This window comes from Physella acuta, unplaced genomic scaffold (genome assembly GCF_028476545.2).
Source record: "Physella acuta isolate Inbredline_101_S28 unplaced genomic scaffold, ASM2847654v3 ptg001047l, whole genome shotgun sequence".
Classification (NCBI taxonomy): domain Eukaryota; kingdom Metazoa; phylum Mollusca; class Gastropoda; family Physidae; genus Physella; species Physella acuta.
The window spans coordinates 179,866-198,257 of NW_026732564.1; the positions used below are offsets into that span (position 1 = coordinate 179,866).

The following is an 18,392-nucleotide window of genomic DNA, read 5'->3' on the forward strand; positions in this document are numbered from 1 at the left end:
CGAACTCCAGACTTTTCGGTTTAGCAACCATGAGCTTTACCGACTCGACCACGCCGACCCTTCAGTACAGATGATATTGGTTTATTTTTTCATTTGAAAAAAGTTTGGATTTAAATGTTTAAAAGACTTTAAATAAATTTTTATTTATACCCTGAAATAATACTTTCATTTCCGTTTAGATATTTGATTATAATTCTGTATAATTCTTTGATATTTTTCAGTTTTATTGTGAATTACATTTAAAAAAACGGAGGGCCAATTTAAAAAAAAAAATAAGCTAAAATGAAGAATTTATTGTTGATTTGTGGGTTTCCTGAAAGCACTACTGTGAAAGAGCTTGTGCACTATGTCAGTGAAAATTTCAACAGAGATGACATCTTAAACATGTGGATACACCCCAACAGAGAATCAAGAGCTGTTGCATTGTTTAAAAAAGAAATTGGTATTTTCAATCAAAATTACATTATTATTAGTCTAATCAGATATAAGGATTGCATGTTGCAATATAGCATAAGATTTGAGTTTGCCTTTTTAGATAACTTTATAAATTCATTTCATCTTTTTATTTACTTATTCTTAATTATTGAAATTCCCTCTCATTTTACATTTAGATGTTGAGAAATGGAGTAAGATGTATTCAAACAGATCTTTCAATTTTAAAAATAATGAATTAGTTTTGAAAACCACAACACCAACATCAAGTGTTTTTGTTAGAACATTTGAAGCATATTCTAATGAACCTGTGGTGGAACCCATTCTTAAAAAACTGTTTACTGTATCAACAAGAGGTAAAAGTGAAGAGCCAAGTGTAAAAAAACTTGATGAAGATACCTTTGAAATAACATATGAAAGTGGCATGGGTAAGACAAGTCCTTAATTAGCCTGTATTCTAAGCTTTTTTTAACTAAGGGAAATGTTTCTAACTATTTTTCTTATATAATTATTTATTTTACCTTTATTTAGCACGTAGACATTGCTTGCAACTCCCAATACCAAAATGATATACATTTCTTGTGTGAATAAAGTAAAGTTACTGAACTATATTTGGTACATTAACACATTTCTCTACTCCTAGTCTTCTCCTCCCTTCATCCTATTCACACATTTATGTAGTAATATATATATATATATATATATATATATATATATATATATATATATATATATATATATATATATATATATATATATATATATATGTATATATGTATATGTATATATGTATATATATATGTATATGTATATATATATATGTATATATATATATATATGTATATATATATATGTATATATATATATGTATATATATATGTATATATATATGTATATATATATGTATATATATATGTATATATATATGTATATATATATGTATATATACATATGTATATATATATGTATATACATGTATATATATATGTATATATATGTATATACATGTATATATATATATATATATATGTATATATATGTATATATATATATGTATATACATATATATATACATATATACATACATATATACATATATATATCTATATATATCTATATATATATATATATATATATATATATATATATATATATATATATATATATATATATATATATAAATGCAGTTACATTTATATTATCAGGTTTCAATATTAACGATTGTCTATATGTTTATCCATTCAGTTACACACAGCAGCATCATAAGTGTTAAAATTTTACATGCTATCAGTAATTTTAACCATTTTTAGAGCATCAATTTAACAATCACAAATTGAAATTCACAGAAATATGTAGGTTTACTATGTAGTTTTTTTTTTAATTTGATTTGAAAAAAAAAAAATCTCTTCTCTCTTTTCCAGATACTGTGTTGCATGTTTGTGAACTAGGGAAGAAAGACCATGGAAAAAAGTTTTCATTGTGTCCATATTTTCCTTGTTTCCGATTAGAATCTGAAAATTTTTCAGAAACATTTTTTGACATACCTGTGGATTTATCTTTTATAAGATTATTTCTAGATTCACTGAAGTTTGAAGATGCTCTAAAAATAAAGGAGATAAATTATGAAGTTATTAAAAATGACAACAAATGGACAGTTAAGTTCAGAGGACCAGTAGATGCTCTACATTGGATTAAAAATAAACTAAATTTGACAATAATGGACTTGCAGGTAAAATTTTCCAACATCTCATTAAATAAATTTTCAAAAAAGGTCAATAGTATTTTTATTTATTATAGTTATTTATTATTCAAAACCAATTTATTTATAGCTAACAAAAGCAGTAATGGTTTATTTTGTATTATTTAAATGTTAGTTTTACGAAGTCAAAGATCATTTTAGAAAAATTGCATAGATGCTACAACTTTGAAAAGTATGATAAGTGGGAACCTTAGATCTGCTAGCTCTACAATGACAATGATAATTGAAAAAGAGATCCTATTTCTTCTATGCTTACTCCCAGTATGTTCCAGTCAGAGAGGAAATGTATGAGTATGGCCAAATAAAGATAACAAAAAAAGATTAACCCTTTAACGCCAACTGTCGTGAAAAAGTGACATACCAATTTTGCGCTTAGCATATGCGCATAGGTATATTTATCCTACTGCTGCTGGTCGTTATGTATTGGGTACATCCATACAGGCATATCTGTACCAATGGTCACGTTGTCAAAATTTATGACATCACACTCTCTTGACTCATGCGCATTTTAAATTTTTTGACGTAGTGAATTCAGCCTACTTACATTGAATATTATTACCAAATAGGTGGTCTATTTTTACTATTAATATTAATTAATATTAATAGCTTTATTATTCACTCTTTTATGTACATAAACAGTATAAATCACATATGAGAATAATTTAGAAAGTTATCTTTTGTTTATGGTTTGTCGCGTTTTCACAACAACAGGCAACAAGACATAAAATTGTACTTTGGTGCCTAGCAGGTATAGCGAAATACGATGCCTTGCCAAGCTGTAATTTCTTCAAGTATGATTATAAATAAGTAAGGATTTACATAATAGTCCTAGCCTATATATAAAAGGGCACTTTAGAACGTTACGGTCCATGTGGTAGGTGAAGTAGAGTTCACCTGTTTCATTGACCTTGCCATACGGAGAGAGAGCAATACGGGAATAATGTGATCATGCTGCTGGGTACAATATAACAAATTTAGCTTTGAAATGGCATTGTAAAATATTAGGAGAACATAAAAAACAAATAGACAACAATGGACCACTATCCTGGATATCACCAAAGAAAGGTCTTCACGGTAACCTTGACAATAGACACTGTGCATAGACCTACACCTCTTAATAAATACAGTAAGGTTGAATACTGACAAAAATGCTCATTGCAGTGCTTTTGAATACCCACATTAGTGGCATTATACTGGCATTTATACCAACAGCAGTGTTAATGAGTACCCACATCTTTAGCACTGAGTGTCAACTAAGTACCCACAACAATGATGCTGAGTACCCACTGCTAAGGCTGAATACACCCAGCAATGTTATCGATTACCAACAGCGCCAGCGCTGAGTGCCCACAGCAGTGACACCAAGCACCGACTGCAGTAACACTGAGTACCCACAGCTTCAGCACTGAGTACACGTGGCTTCAACACTCAGTAACCACTGTTTCAGCACTGAGTACCCATAGCAGTAGCAATATGTAGCTACAGCACTGTCGTTAGTAATCCATAGCAGTATCATTTGAGTACAACAGCAGTAGCATGTAGTACCAAAATCCGAAAAATTGGGTACCATAAAAAATAGCAGTGAGTACCTACACCAGTTGCACTGAGTACCCACAGCAGTGACACTAAGTACCCACAGCAGCTGCATTGAGCATGGAAGACTATACAACAGCTGAACACTGTCATTATTTGTCAGTATTTATTTACGTGCTTTGTGTGTATAGTAAATATTGGTCGAATGTAAAATATGCGTCTTTACTAGTTGACCTTGAATAAGAGTTCATGAAAAGGGCATAACCAGGGACAACTAAGGCTCTACACATTTACAGAAGTCCTTTCTTATGTAGTGTGTAACTGTAGTGTAGTAGAACCACAATAGCCATGCTTCAAAATACCCATTCATAGAAGTTAGACAGTGAACAGGTGGAGAAGAGTTATGTAACTCTATGTCTGAGCTAATAAACTATAGTTTTCATGAATTCTACATCTCCTCGCGTGTCCATATGTTTAGTTTGTGATATTCTATTGTTTGTGCATGGATATTTAGAGAATCATGTGTCAGTAAAAAATAGTAGATGACCGGGACAATTTTTTTTTTTAATTACTGTTTATTATTGCCGGATGTCACAAATTTGTGACCTACCGTAATTAGCATTAAAAAAGTCCAAGTTTAAAAACAACAATATACCTCAAATTCAGTTTCAGTATGATGAGAGAAAATCAGAACAAATAATTTTTTACATGCTTGGAACATAATTCAGGCATTAAAGTGTATTAGGTTTTTATTTATACTTTAATAACTTTAAATCACATTATTGCTTTTTTAATTACATACATACATACATATAAATGTACAAGATGTATAACAAATTGAAATGTAAAGAGTATATCTAATATGTGAAAAGAAGACTACAATTAATTATCTTTGGCCTTCATAAGTATCTTATTTCTTTAATCTAATTTAAAAAATTGGATCGTCTGTGTACTTTTATTAAAGTTTTACTAAACAGGGTCAACTCCTTGCATTAGTGCCTGTTTATGTGCCAGCATAGGACTACTAGCCCCCCCCTCCTCTGCCCCCATTCTTCCCTAGCTACACCAGTGAATATGATTCAACACTTATTAAACCATTAACTTTAATTCTGAAATCTTTTTTTTTTGTATAAACCTTAATTTCAGTCTTCAGGAGTAGAAAAAGAATTCTTAAACCTTGAAAAAGTGGAGTGTGTACTAAATCAGCATTTAGCAATTTCTGGATTTTGCCTCTTCATACCTGAAGAAAATGATATCATCAATGTTGAATGTGAAAAAAATAAATGCAAGGTATGTCACATTTTTTTTTAAATGTGTTTTTGCCTGCACTAACATATTGTAAAAAGTTTAAAGTGAAAAATAATTTTGTATTATTTACTATTATCTTTTAACTATTGTAACCCCCATATGCTGATTTATGGTACAAAGTGAATCAGGACTGAAAAGACTCTTTATGGTTTTTATTTTCTCTCTTAACTAACTTCAGTAACATTGCATCAGCTCTTTAATAATACAAATACATAAATGTTTTTTTTCTTTTTGTACTTGGCAATTGTACTTCTGATCAATTTAATGTTCGACTTGGTATTTCAGATGTCTCTACACGATTTTATATCCTCTCTTATTCTAAAGGAAGAAATTTCAACACCCTCAAATTATTTTAGTAAATCTAAAGAATGGATTGATTTCCAGCAAAATATAAACAAAGCTAGTAACACTTATCATGTTTTTGAAAGCCCCTTTTTAGTTACTTTTCTTTTTTTCTCATTTTCGGAAAATAATTTTGAAACAATAGTAAATGGAATAAAGGCAATAATACATCAATCTACATTTCAAAATACCAGCACATCATCACCTCAACATAAGGTTAAAAGTATTTATAAGGAAAAAGTTGTGAGTGAAAAGTACTCATACTTTCACCTTCCAAAAGAAGTTTTTCTTTGGCTATTTAAAACTTTGAATTTAAAACATGCTGCTGAGGAAAGATTTCCAGCTTTAACTGTAAACTTGGAAGAGAATTACTTTGAAGTTGTTTACCAAGGAGAAAAAATTAATGCTGATAGAATAGTTAGATCTATTGAAGCACATTGCAAAAAGGTAATTATATTATTTATCATAAATCTATACCTTGTATTTATGTTTTACATTAAGACATTTTTTATAAATGGGGTATGGTTGAATTAGCTGTGAAAAAAACAAAAGTATAAACATTTAAAATAAGAAAGCAAGTTCATTTTATTTAAAAGCTATTTATTATAAAGGTTTTTCATGTGTTTTTTTTTTACTTTTAAGACATTTGTTCTCAATTGATGAAGTCGACACCAAACATGACTAAAAATATTTGCTTTGAAACCCAATCAGCAGCTTACAATCTCTAAAAAAAACAATTATCTGCCTCTCTTAGCCTGTAGTCAACTTTTGAGCAAGAAATCAACCAGCAGTGACAAACAAGGGAACAGGGCATTCCCCCCCCCCCCCCCCTGTCAACCCCCCCCCCCCCCCTACAGGGTTATGGTTAGGCTTAAAACAATGTCTAGCATTGGTTTTGGTTTTGTGTTAAGTTTTAGGCTAAGGTGGATGCTTAGGTTTTGGTCTTTTTCTTCAGGTTAGGATTAAAGTAGTATATAGGTATAGAATTCTAATAAGAGTTAGGATTCTAACTTGAGGAGGGGGGGGGGGGATTGACAGGGGGGTAATTGACAGCGGGTTAATTGCTCTGGGGGGTAAATTTGGGGGGGGGGAATGTCCGGGAAGTAATTTCCAGGGGGTAATGTCCTGTAGCCGACAAACAACTCACTGTTGTCGGTTAACTGAACAAGCAATCGCTAGTATTTAATCTTATTTCCCTTTTTATAAATGTATTAAGTGATTTTTTTTTTAAATTAAAAATTAGATATACTTGCATTGTCTTCAGAGAAAGTTTGAATAAGATCCCTGCATGGGGTTAAAATTTAGTTAAAAGATTTGCCTGGAACCCACAAAAGAACAGACAGATAGTGTAAACTAAATAAAAATGTATAAAAAATAGTACACTTTCAATATGAAAAAAAAAAATTTAATTTCTCCTTACTCTGGATTAAAACTCTATTTATGAAACATTTTTTTCACATACTTTATAGTAAGAACAATGACAAAAGTCAGGTAGTGCTACATAAATTTTTTTATTAAATTTTTTTTTAAATATATCGTCAACATTAGTTTTAAGCATAAATAACTATTTTATCTGCACACTTTTACAGAATATATTAAATGAAAAATAATTGAACTTTCTTAGAAAAAAATCATAATTATAACTTTAGGTGGAGGAAGAAATGCTGCAGTATCTGGGAAATATCAAAATACAGGATATTGTGAAGTCATATGTGGATACTTCTGAATGGCAAATAATGCTAAAGGATACAGGAGAATTCCCAATTTTATTTGTTATAAGCTTAAAATACAAGAAGCAGGTAATTATTTCTGTTAAATAATTTTTATTAAACTGAATTTATAAAAAAAATGTCAGGATTTAATAACCTTTTCCAATTAACATCCCTATATTAAAGGTAGAGTTGTGGTGGTTTCTGTTTTAGACTAGCATATGACCTTCTCCAAACAACTCTTTCAAGTTTCACAAAGATTAAACTAAATATGTTAATGTTACATTTGAAGAAAACTCTGTCATTTGCAATTTTACATTGATTAATTCAGCCCTAAATCTCTACGTTCACTTCCTAACAATCAAAATATTCATTCTTTTATTAAAAAATGTTTTTTTTTGCTTAACTATAATTTAAGATATATTTATGAAAAAAAGTTGGCCAATTTCAGGTCATTGCAGCTGAGAAAGAAAAATAATATTTTAAATTCTTTATTATTCCTAAAATGAAATAGTGGCTAATGCTATTTAAATAGAGTAGAACTATGTATATGAACCTATGAGTTGTAAATTTTGTTTGAAGAATGTATTTAATTGAGAAAAATGTTTACTACATTAAATTGTAATTTGTAAAATTTGCTTATTTGAATTACAGATGACATTTGATGAATTTTTGTCTCAGCTTTTTTTCAAAGAGAAATGCAGCTCATTTCACTGTGAAAATGTTTCAAACCAAAGTGACTGGATAACATTTGTTAAAACTATTTATGATGATTTCCCCTTAATACATGTATCAGTTGATAAGCTAAATGTGACACTCTATACAGTCTCAGAAAACAAAGATAAAGCGTTACTTGCTGTTGAAAAAATTAATAAGTTCATTGAAATGAAAAATTTAAGCTCAGAAAATGCTAAACAGCATGTTGACATTTTTCCTGACTACTCTGATTTTAAAAACAAGCTCAGTTTAAATGCTACAAACCTATCACAACAGAGTGAACATGCTACACAAGTGTTGAACAGCTCAGAAGAGGATTTTTATTCCAAAAGAACTATAATACCATCTCAAGAAACTTTCTTTTTTGAACTTATTCCACATGAGTATAAATATAGCCAAGTTGCTTTAAAAAATAAATTGGCAAAAATTCAACAAAAACATCAACACCTTTGCTCAGAAATCAAATTAACTGATGAAAAAATTAAAATTACATGTGAACCTGAATGTAGGAACAAGATATTTGATGATTTGAAAGATGATTTTAAAAGTATGTACCACCAGGTTAAATGCATTGAACATCCTGGTATTCAAAATTTCATTGGATCATTAGTAGGTCAAATGTTAGTTGAACAGTTAAGTAATAAATTTAAGTGTGTAATAGAGATCCTGGCTACAGAAGATCAACAAGCTAGTAAAGTAGAAGATTTACATAACACAGTTAGACCTGACTACAGTGTTATTTTACTTCACACAGCAAGATTTGAAGGATTTAATATTCACCTCGTTCAGGGTAAAACAGAAAACATGGATGTAAACGTGAAAGTTAAGTTCAAACCAACAACTGCAGGTAATCTTGATGTTCCTAATTATTACTTATTTTTACGTTAATTTTAACTTTTTTTTAAACTATAATGTTAGGGGTCATCCATTTATGACGTCCACAAAAATTTGGGATTTTAGACACCCCCACCCCCATTAAATTTTGTAATTTAAAAAAATTAAAACTAAATATGGTAGTAAATAAAATGAATATTTTCTTTATAAATACCAGTCTATATACAATCTATCAGATTTTTAAAAATGGCTCTTATGAGAAGAGCCAGGCTTTAATATAAGCATGCTTTTTTAAATTGAGCTTTTAACTTCCCATCAATATAGCATACATATAAATATATAAACACAGACATACATATGTACATACATATATATACATATATGTATATATATATATATGTATATATATATATATATATATATATATATATATATATATATATATATATATATATATATATATATATATATATATATATATATATATATATATATATATATATATATATATATATATATATATATATATATATATATATATATATATATATGTTTTTATAATTATGATTTTCTAATCAACAGAAAAATCAACTATAACCTCAAAATATGAAAACCCATATCGTTATTTTGATATTTCTCTACCCGAGTGGAAGATTCATCAAGGAAACCAGAAACATTTGACAGAGCTTAGAACTAGTTTGAGAAAAAGTGTTAAAGACCTACTTTTGAAGACTGAAGATGTGACATGCTTCGCATTTTCAACAGAATTGATACAAGAATCCAATTTTCCATTTCCTCTAGACACAGTGGCTGAAATACTTATTTCTGAACTTTATTCTAAGTTTTCCAAATTAAATCGGCCTACTGCATCAAAATCTTCCCCGACTATAAATATTTACATTTGTGAATCGAAACGTGAAGCTGTGTTTAAAGCTTGCACTTATTTTATAAATAATTTTTTCGGAAAAATTGAACAACCTGATCAGGAAGCATGGCACAAAGTGTGCTCATATGGTATGTATATAGACATTATATTTGCATTTGCTAATATATTTTCAGTATTTATTTCAAAGATTGACTTTTCAAGTTTGATATTTTTAAATTAAAAAAAAATTTGCTGATAATGAAACTTAATCTTAAATTTTAAAAATAGAAATTTATTTAAAGTATAAATGAAGATAGGGACGTGTGGTCTAGTAGTAGAGAGCTGGACTGTTAACCCGAAAGTCTCGAGTTCGAATCCTGGTTCAAGTCTGTAGAATGCCCCTGAGTCCACCCAACTCTGATGGGTACCTAACTCATGTTAGGGAAAGTAAAGGCAGCTGGGCATAGTGCTGACCACACTATCTCTTCATATGCCGAGGTTACAGAAACAAGTGAACTCTACTTCACTTGCCATATAGATCGTCAGGTTTGAAAAAGGAACTCTACTTTTTACTTATTAATGAAGGTGCATTAGAAATCTAAACACTTAGAGCTCTAACATATTTTTGCATTATATTCCCTCAGCCCTGCATTTCTCATTTTTTTTTTATAATGACATGCAGATATTTATTTAATCTGAATTAAATAAAGATGTAGAAAAACTGAAGTTATGTGCCAGTAGCAGCAATTGATCAAAAAACATTTTAATGAAGGTCTGCATCTAAATATATCTAAATGTCAATCCATAATTACTCGCTGTGTAATATGTCCCGATTCACTTTCTAAATATTATGACCTTTAATCAGTTTATAGACGTCTGACTGTTTAGCAGACTCATCTGATTTTAATACAACTTATAGTTAATTATATCTTTGTTTGTAGAGATTTTTGTGAGTTAGAGTTAGGGAACACGGATACAAGGGAAGTGAACTGTAAAATGGAAATGTAGCTTACATGACTAGGCTATTAAAGTTAAAACCTAGTTTGGTCAATAATTAGCTTGTTTATTATTTTTGTAATATATGCCTATTTATTTGTTAAAAATTGTTTTTGTATTCTTTATTTTATATTTATTGTTACCCATGAATTTGTTTGCTCTTTAAATTTGGTAATAATTTGATGATTGATAGAGTTAGAGCCGAAATACAGTGAAATTCTGAATCTTACTATTACACTTTTCTTCAAACTTTCAGAATGGTTTTGTTTGTTGCAGACTATCTAAATAATTTTACACTGCTAAATGTGTTATTGATTGCATTTTCTCTTATGCTATTTATTATTTAAAAAATTAGCCTGCAACTTGTTTTAACAGATACATTGAAAATTATATTGGTGTTTGCAGATACCAGCAAGTATGTTGATTATCGTCAAAAGCAAATAGTAGTCAATGTGTCTTCTTATAGTCCTATATATGATGTAAGTATACAATTAAAAAGGGTAAACTCTAAAACAAATTGATTCTTTTGAATTTTCTTGTAATAATTGAGTTTATTGTAATGACAGTTTTTAAATATCTGTTTATTATTCCAACTTATTACCTTTGTTTTGCTTCACAGGGACAAAAGGCTTTATTCTGCTACCCTATTGAACCAGATTTAAATGTTTACAGCTGCCCTGCTAAAAGAGAGTTTCTTTTTAATGAAAGTAAGATGAAAAATTCACTAAGAAAAATTCAGAATGAAAATCCAGAAGGACTAAGTATTGGAGATTGGAAATTTGTGAAATGCTTTTATAGAGATAGAGATGCTATAATTTATTGCTGTTCATCTTGGGGAGCAGACTGTGAACAGGTATAGTAACATTTTACTAAATTATTTAACAAAAATGCAGGTTTTAATTTTTTTTTGGAATAGAGATAAGCAGTTGCTATCATATTCTAAACCACCTCCAAGCTTTCTCACTTTATAAAGTGATATAAAACTGAATGTACAATATGCAAAGTTGAATCATTCAATTATTGATATTTGTTTTACTTGTTTTAAAAATAATTGTTTTAAATTATTCATTAAAACTTCAATATCTACACAATCATATCTTTTATTATACAGTGTAATTTAATACAGTTGATAAAGAAAAGTGTAACTGACGTTTTAATGAACATCTCTATTAAACCTCGATGATAAAGTATGAAAAAGTATAATTAGTTTCTATAAAGGTAACTTTAAATGCAAATTACCATTGGGAGGAACATTTTTTTTCCATCAAATGGTGGTGTTTGTATAACTTAATTCATTCGCATGTGGCTCATTTTACAGCTTAAAACTATTAAGATTTTCGTTTAATTTGCAGACAATCAAACTGTCTATTGAAGGATGTAATTCAGCTTCAAAAGGCTATAATACTGTTTACATAATACCACCTGGACTTCACATTTCACCTTCATTTCCTAAACAATTCTTAGCTCAAAAAGTGTTTAAAGAACTAGATAACCTGATACTGAATGGTAAAATAGAGAAAGGGAAAAAAATTATATTTGTTGTACATAATTCAGAATATAGAAAAGTAAGTATTCTATTTTTTGGTAACAATTTGCTATATTTTAAAACTTTAAAATTACATCTCTTGATATAGATACAGATAAAAAACCATTTTAAATTTGTTTTCTTTTGACAATATACAAGCGAATGAACCCTTTTTAAAAACTTACAGTGTGCACTCTCTATGATAAAACTTTCTGTTTGTTTTTATGTAGGAGCATTATAAACCAGATCCATACATATTAATCCCACAAGATTTTGTCATTTATTTAAAACAAAATGAACAATTCATTATGGAAATTTCTTAAAGCATTCATTAAACATTAAACATTAGATCTTAAAAATTTTACTTTTAATTGGATTTTTATCCTTTTTTTCAAAGATAAAAATTAATTTTATGTAGTATGTAGTAAATAAACTGCACCTATATTTCATATGAGAATTATTTTATATTTTTAATAGCTCTTTGAAAAAGAAATACAAAGCCGCTACACATCAGAAAAAGAACACAAAAAGCCATCTCCTGATACACTACCATTATTGAAACGTGAGAAAATAATTTTATTAAAATATTTAAAATATAATTTTTCTTCTTTTTATTAGCTTTTACTTTATTTGCAATGTCTATCATGTCTGCCTGTGTATGGGGGTGTCAGTTCAGACATAAACCATGCATCATTAACCTGCTGGCTAAACCCTGTTGCAAATACCCACTGAACATGGTTAAAAAAATATAGAAAAAACAGTATTGTTATAAATAAATGAGTGTATTTGTTCTAAATTAATTTATGTAAAATACACATCTTAAATAAAGTCAATGAATTTTTAAATATTTGGATGACAAAAACTCATATTGGACTGGAAACTTCTTTTGTCTTCTGCACATATGTGCATATTCTACTTATTGTGTGAACACTAGCCATGATGTTGTGGTTTGCCAATATTGTAGTCCTAGAAAAATCTACAACCACTGAGCTTTGTGGAAAGTTCCTGATGTTTATTCAAAGCAAATCTTAACACCAGATTAAATTCACTGTCAGGCTGGTAATGCCGTTTGGGCCAGAGTCTTGGATTTTTTTGGAAATGTTTTGGCATTGGTGGAAAAATACCTTTTTACCTCACATTCCAGAACTACCCTGTCTACACTTTTTTCATAACCATTTCAAAATACAGGGATCACATCAGCGCAATGCCCAGGTACTTTTTTTCCCTAACATGAATCAGGTACCCATCAAAGATTGGTTGACTCAGAAACATCAGAAAGTCTTGAGCCCTTTATCAAAACTCTGAACTTCTGTGTTAGCAGTTGTAAGCTCTACTATTCAATCACACCATCCCCAAAATTTGAAGTTACCACTTCAAATTACTTGAGGTTGCCATTAGTTCCAAACAAAACCATGTTACAATTTCACTCTAAACCAGAATGGTGCAATATAAGTTGTTGTCCAATGTTTGTCACTTGATAATGATTTGGAATAATGATTCATTAACATTCCTTGATCAAGCAAGGGGTGTTTCAATTCTTGGAGTTTAGACTCAGATATTAAATCAACAAGCAGCTTGGCTTTGGTATCTCTACAAATCATACTCATGGACTGAGTGGAGATTTGGCGAGTGTTGCTTTTGATTCTGCCAGCCTTTTTATCTGCTGCTTTGCTTGGTACACTTCAAGTTGAGACATTCATCTGGTCCATGTGAATGTTCATTGCAACATCCATCAATTAGTTCTCTGTGAATCTTTGTTTTATCTTTGCGTATTGTTTTACCTTTTTTCACACTCAAATGACACAACATCTTTGGCCAAATATTTTTTATTTACTTAAACATGACCTCTATTGGATTGTACAAACCCTCATGCACATATTGGATTAGACATTCTTGTAGAGGAATAAATTTATGCCAAGGTGGATATTAAGCAAGTATCAGCTTTAGAAAATAACCTTTATTTGTATTTTTAAACTTATTGTTTCATCTTGCCTTTAACCTTTATGTCTCCAACAGATTTTAATGTTGCAAATCTATTGTGTGATCAAAAACACTAATTTTTTAAAAATTAAAATAGTCAACAATACTATATAGAAAATCAAAGTCCAGGGCATTAATGATTATTTCCAAGAGATGTGGATGTTTTAGATTATCTAATTAGATAGGAAATTAGTCATTTTACATTAATTTCAACGTTACAACATTCAATAAAGAAAAGTGAGATAACTTGATTAAATAGTATTGATCACTCATTGGGTCTAATAGCAAATATTTCTAGTTGTTTCAATTCATATTGGAAAGAATAATTAATAAGGTACTAATTGTTTTTAAAAATCTTAATATCGAATTACTATTTTAATTTTAAAAATTTCAAATAACTAAAAAAATATATTAATAAAAACAAATATAAAAATCCTATAAAATAATATGTTTTTAAATGCACAAAACATAATATAAAAAATATTTTTTTAAATATTACAATAAGATGAAATTTAATGTTCCTTTACTTAGCTGACTGATTTCATAATTTGTTTACTATTGGTAACTTTACAAGCAAGAAAGTAACTTTAAATAGTCTGACCCAATGTTTATTATGACATGTGTTATTGTTAATTTTACAGCAAACAGTAAAAACCCTCAGATTCTTCAGAGTGTAGTGAAAGGGACTTTGGTATCTTTCAGCAGTCAGTGGATGGATAATATTTCTAAAGCAAGGGATGCATTAGACAATGAATTGACAGAAATGATGAGAAATAATAAACAGATTTATCCTCTAGATGACCTGCAAACAATTAAGTTTGAGGTATATTTTATGTTAATTTATGTTTTGGCATAAATTTTTATTTTTCCTGTGTTTTCTCAGGTAAATAATATCTAAGAATGACATTTTTAAATTTTATTTTGTTTAATGTTTTTGTGTGTTTCGAATACCTTTTTCTTATGCACATAGGACTGGCTATTATCATGAAAAAGAACAAAATATAAACATATTTACTCTTTACTTACATTGTGCTCTAACCATTCATTTACATGTATATATCTTTAACAGATAAGCATACCTATTTTTGAGCAGATTGTAGCACTACTATACATGCATTATATTTTTTTTAAATAATGGTGGCATTATTTAAACTATAATAAATTAACTGATTATATATATACTGTGTCTGCTAATAAGCTTCCTAAATGCTTTTATTATTGGTTTTTTTCTTGAATTTTTTCAAAAAGTTTTTATTTTAGCTTAAAATTACATGGATTTAAATTAACTTAAAATTCCTATGTGTTAAAATTAATCCAAAGCAATTATATAGTAAGGGCAGTGACAGTTTAAATTGTGTGTCAAAAATTGTGTTCAATATAGTTGAAATAACAGATGAAGTAAATACATGTTACATGCTGGGAATATTGGGTAAAGCTGGTAAAATAAAAACAATTAGCTAAACGAATTCAATTTTGACGTTAACTATAGTTAATATATTAAAGAGTTAATAAAAAACCCATACAATCATAAATACTTTACTGATTTCTTAGAATCAAACTTATTTGTAGAAACATCTTGTATTAAAATTAATTCAATTACAAAGACAACAGAGTGCCAGAGAGCTTCTAAAGGTGCCAATTCCAAAAGGGGTGTGTCAGATGGTGTAATATTTTCTGGTTTTTACTCTTCCCTATAATTATTGCTCAATAAGTAGCTGCCTCTTCTGTTTTATATATTGCCAGTGAGTCCATAGTGTTGGTTTTTTTTTCTCTTCAAAGATGGTTTTATAACCTAATAAAAATCTTCCTATAATTGTATTTCTGAAGAGCAACAAATGAATCATTAGGAAATTTATTCTTTATTTTATTCTCTGCATTTCTTTACCTCATTTTATTTCTCTATCAGCTTATAGTATAGCCTCGGCAACCTGAGATGTTCAGATGAAGAAAAAAAACAGTATTAATTGACATTGAATTATTAGTTTAAAAAATCAAAACACATTTCTCAGAGAATGTAAATAGTGAACAGATACACAACTAGGTATTACTGTAAATATTTTGAAAAATAATGAAATTTACTTGGCTTTTTTTTTTCAGGAGAATATTAAAAAATGTGAACAACTTGATGTTTACTTTACATTAGAAAAACATTATGAAAGAGTGAAAACAACTCACAGCACCAGAGGAAAAATTACAAAACATGACTGCAAACTCACTGGATCAGTTCTTACTGTTTTTGGATTGAATAAGGACATAGTTTTGTGCTTTAAAGTTCAGATGTTGGAATTTTAAAGTGTAATAAAGTGTTGTTTTCGTTTCTATTCTGCTGCATGAATAAGTACTTGAAAATGGTTTAAATAAAAAAGGAAATCATAACAACTTAGATATAATTTTTTAAATGAGGCTCAACCTTAGTAAAACTAAAGAAAAGACTAGTAAACTAGTAATATTTTTATAAACATTTTTAAAAACTTGTATTACTTAAACTCCTTTCTGAAAATTATCTGGCTTTTTAACTATTTAGCATCATGATCAACAACAAAAATTTAGATTAAATACTTGACATATAAGCATACATTTTGTTGATCCTCCTGCTTCATTTGGTACCTTTTATAATAAAGTTATAACACAACTGAATATAATGCTAACTAGAATTAGCTTTATGTAATTCATCCCTCAAAATAGATTTTACTTTATTAACAAACAGGATTCAGTTAATACCCAAGACTTTTTTTTTTCTAAAAATTGTTTTTGCAGTAGTGAATATTAACTCCTTGTACATATCATAATATCAAGAGCAGAACTACAATACTGTCAGACTCTGCAATGCCGAGGTGCCCAGGCCATTTGGGGGGGGGGGGGGGGTCAACCAAAAAAACAAAATAATAAAATTTTTTGTTTTTGATTGTTCTACAGTTACTAACACACTGTTGTATAAACAAAAAATAATACATGAGCTGTAGTGTTAAAGATTAAAAATCTTTAAACCACTTCCATGACTTATAGCTCCTTTTTAAATTGTCTAATAGGGGTGCCGAAAAAGCTAATTTTAATAGTTTTGTACTAAGCAAATTAAAAAGCTATTTTTCGTCTCTTTAATATTATTAAATTAAGGCATACTAAAGAATGAAACAGCTATAAAAAGGAAGGTATTCAAAACTATTATTATAAATGCAAAAAAAAAAAACATTAGGGAAATCATAACACATATCGAACCTCTGTGTTTAGTTTTGACCAGCTTGCCAGATTTGAAGTTTCTCTTTTCACAATTTTTAGCGGGTAAATGAGATAAAGACGTTTTTAAAACAATTATTTCAGGCTCGAAATGATTTTATTTATATGTATGTATACAATCTATATTCAGATGTGTGTATAACTTCTTGCCCATGCCACTGTGTTTTGTTTGACTTTCATCAAAATGTATTAAACTTATGTTTTTGTGTACCTGAATGCAAATGTATCCTATTAATAATTTTCTTAAATGTTGTATTACACAGCAATAATAGAAATGTCAGTTTCTTGTCTCCTTTTTACTTTCTCGTATATACGAAGTATAGAGAAAGTATTGTAATCGTGCACAAAAATCACTTGAAATTTTAACAATTTTCACCGTATTACACCTCAGTCCTTCATCACATCAGAAGTATAGAGGACTTATTTTAATCAGGCAAAAATTATCAATCCAGATTTATCAAAATTAAGAGGTTTTATGCGTAATCCAGTCAGAAAAACTGGGCTTTGCAATTCTGTCCGTATGTCTGTGTGTCTGTCTGTCTGTCTGTCAGTGTGTAAAGACGATAACTTGAGTACCGTTACAGCTAGGTTGATGAAATTTCATATATAAGTATTTTATCAAAATCGTAGATCCGTATCAACTTTTGAGAGATTTCCGATAACCGGAAGTGGTACTTTTTCTACTTTGAAGTTTTCAAAAGCCTATGACTTGAGTACTATTTCAGATAGATAAATGAAATTTCACATGTAAGTAAAAGATTTAATTCTCTACCTTCTGTTAAATTTTGAGTAATTTCTGTTGACCAGAAGTAGTAATTTACGCTACTTCCGATTTCTCAAAAAACTAATGTAAATTTTTAAAGTACTAATAATATTGCGCACTATTATGCACTTTTTTATTTGGCGTTCGCTTGGTGTGCAATTTTTTTGTCTACGAGATTTTATTCTATTTTTAAAACTTTAAGTATTTAAAATGGATTAAAAATCATGTCTATAGCCCGAGCTCCCATCCCCTGTTGTTTTATATAAGAATATTCGAGAAAGTTTAGGGGAGATCACTCCCGGTTTATTTTGTTATTGTTTTAAAAATATTCTTTTGTCTTAAGATATTTTGTAAATGCTGTTTCTACAAAGACTTAAAGAGATTTGCTTATAAGA

The 18,392-nt window shown here is 28.9% G+C and overlaps 1 protein-coding gene across 1 annotated transcript; it reads left to right on the forward strand.

Moving 5' to 3' along the window:
- The first annotated feature begins 228 nt into the window (after positions 1 to 228).
- On the forward strand, positions 229 to 16,839 carry LOC131955011 (uncharacterized). The gene is made up of 14 exons (XM_059318889.1): positions 229 to 442; positions 612 to 860; positions 1,854 to 2,161; positions 4,871 to 5,014; positions 5,318 to 5,821; positions 7,024 to 7,173; positions 7,738 to 8,647; positions 9,217 to 9,648; positions 10,901 to 10,974; positions 11,115 to 11,348; positions 11,848 to 12,060; positions 12,498 to 12,582; positions 14,642 to 14,823; positions 16,098 to 16,839. The coding sequence occupies exons 1-14, from the start codon at positions 283 to 285 to the stop codon at positions 16,290 to 16,292; spliced, it is 3,840 nt and encodes a 1,279-aa protein (XP_059174872.1). The 5' UTR covers positions 229 to 282; the 3' UTR covers positions 16,293 to 16,839.
- The last annotated feature ends 1,553 nt before the right edge of the window (positions 16,840 to 18,392 follow it).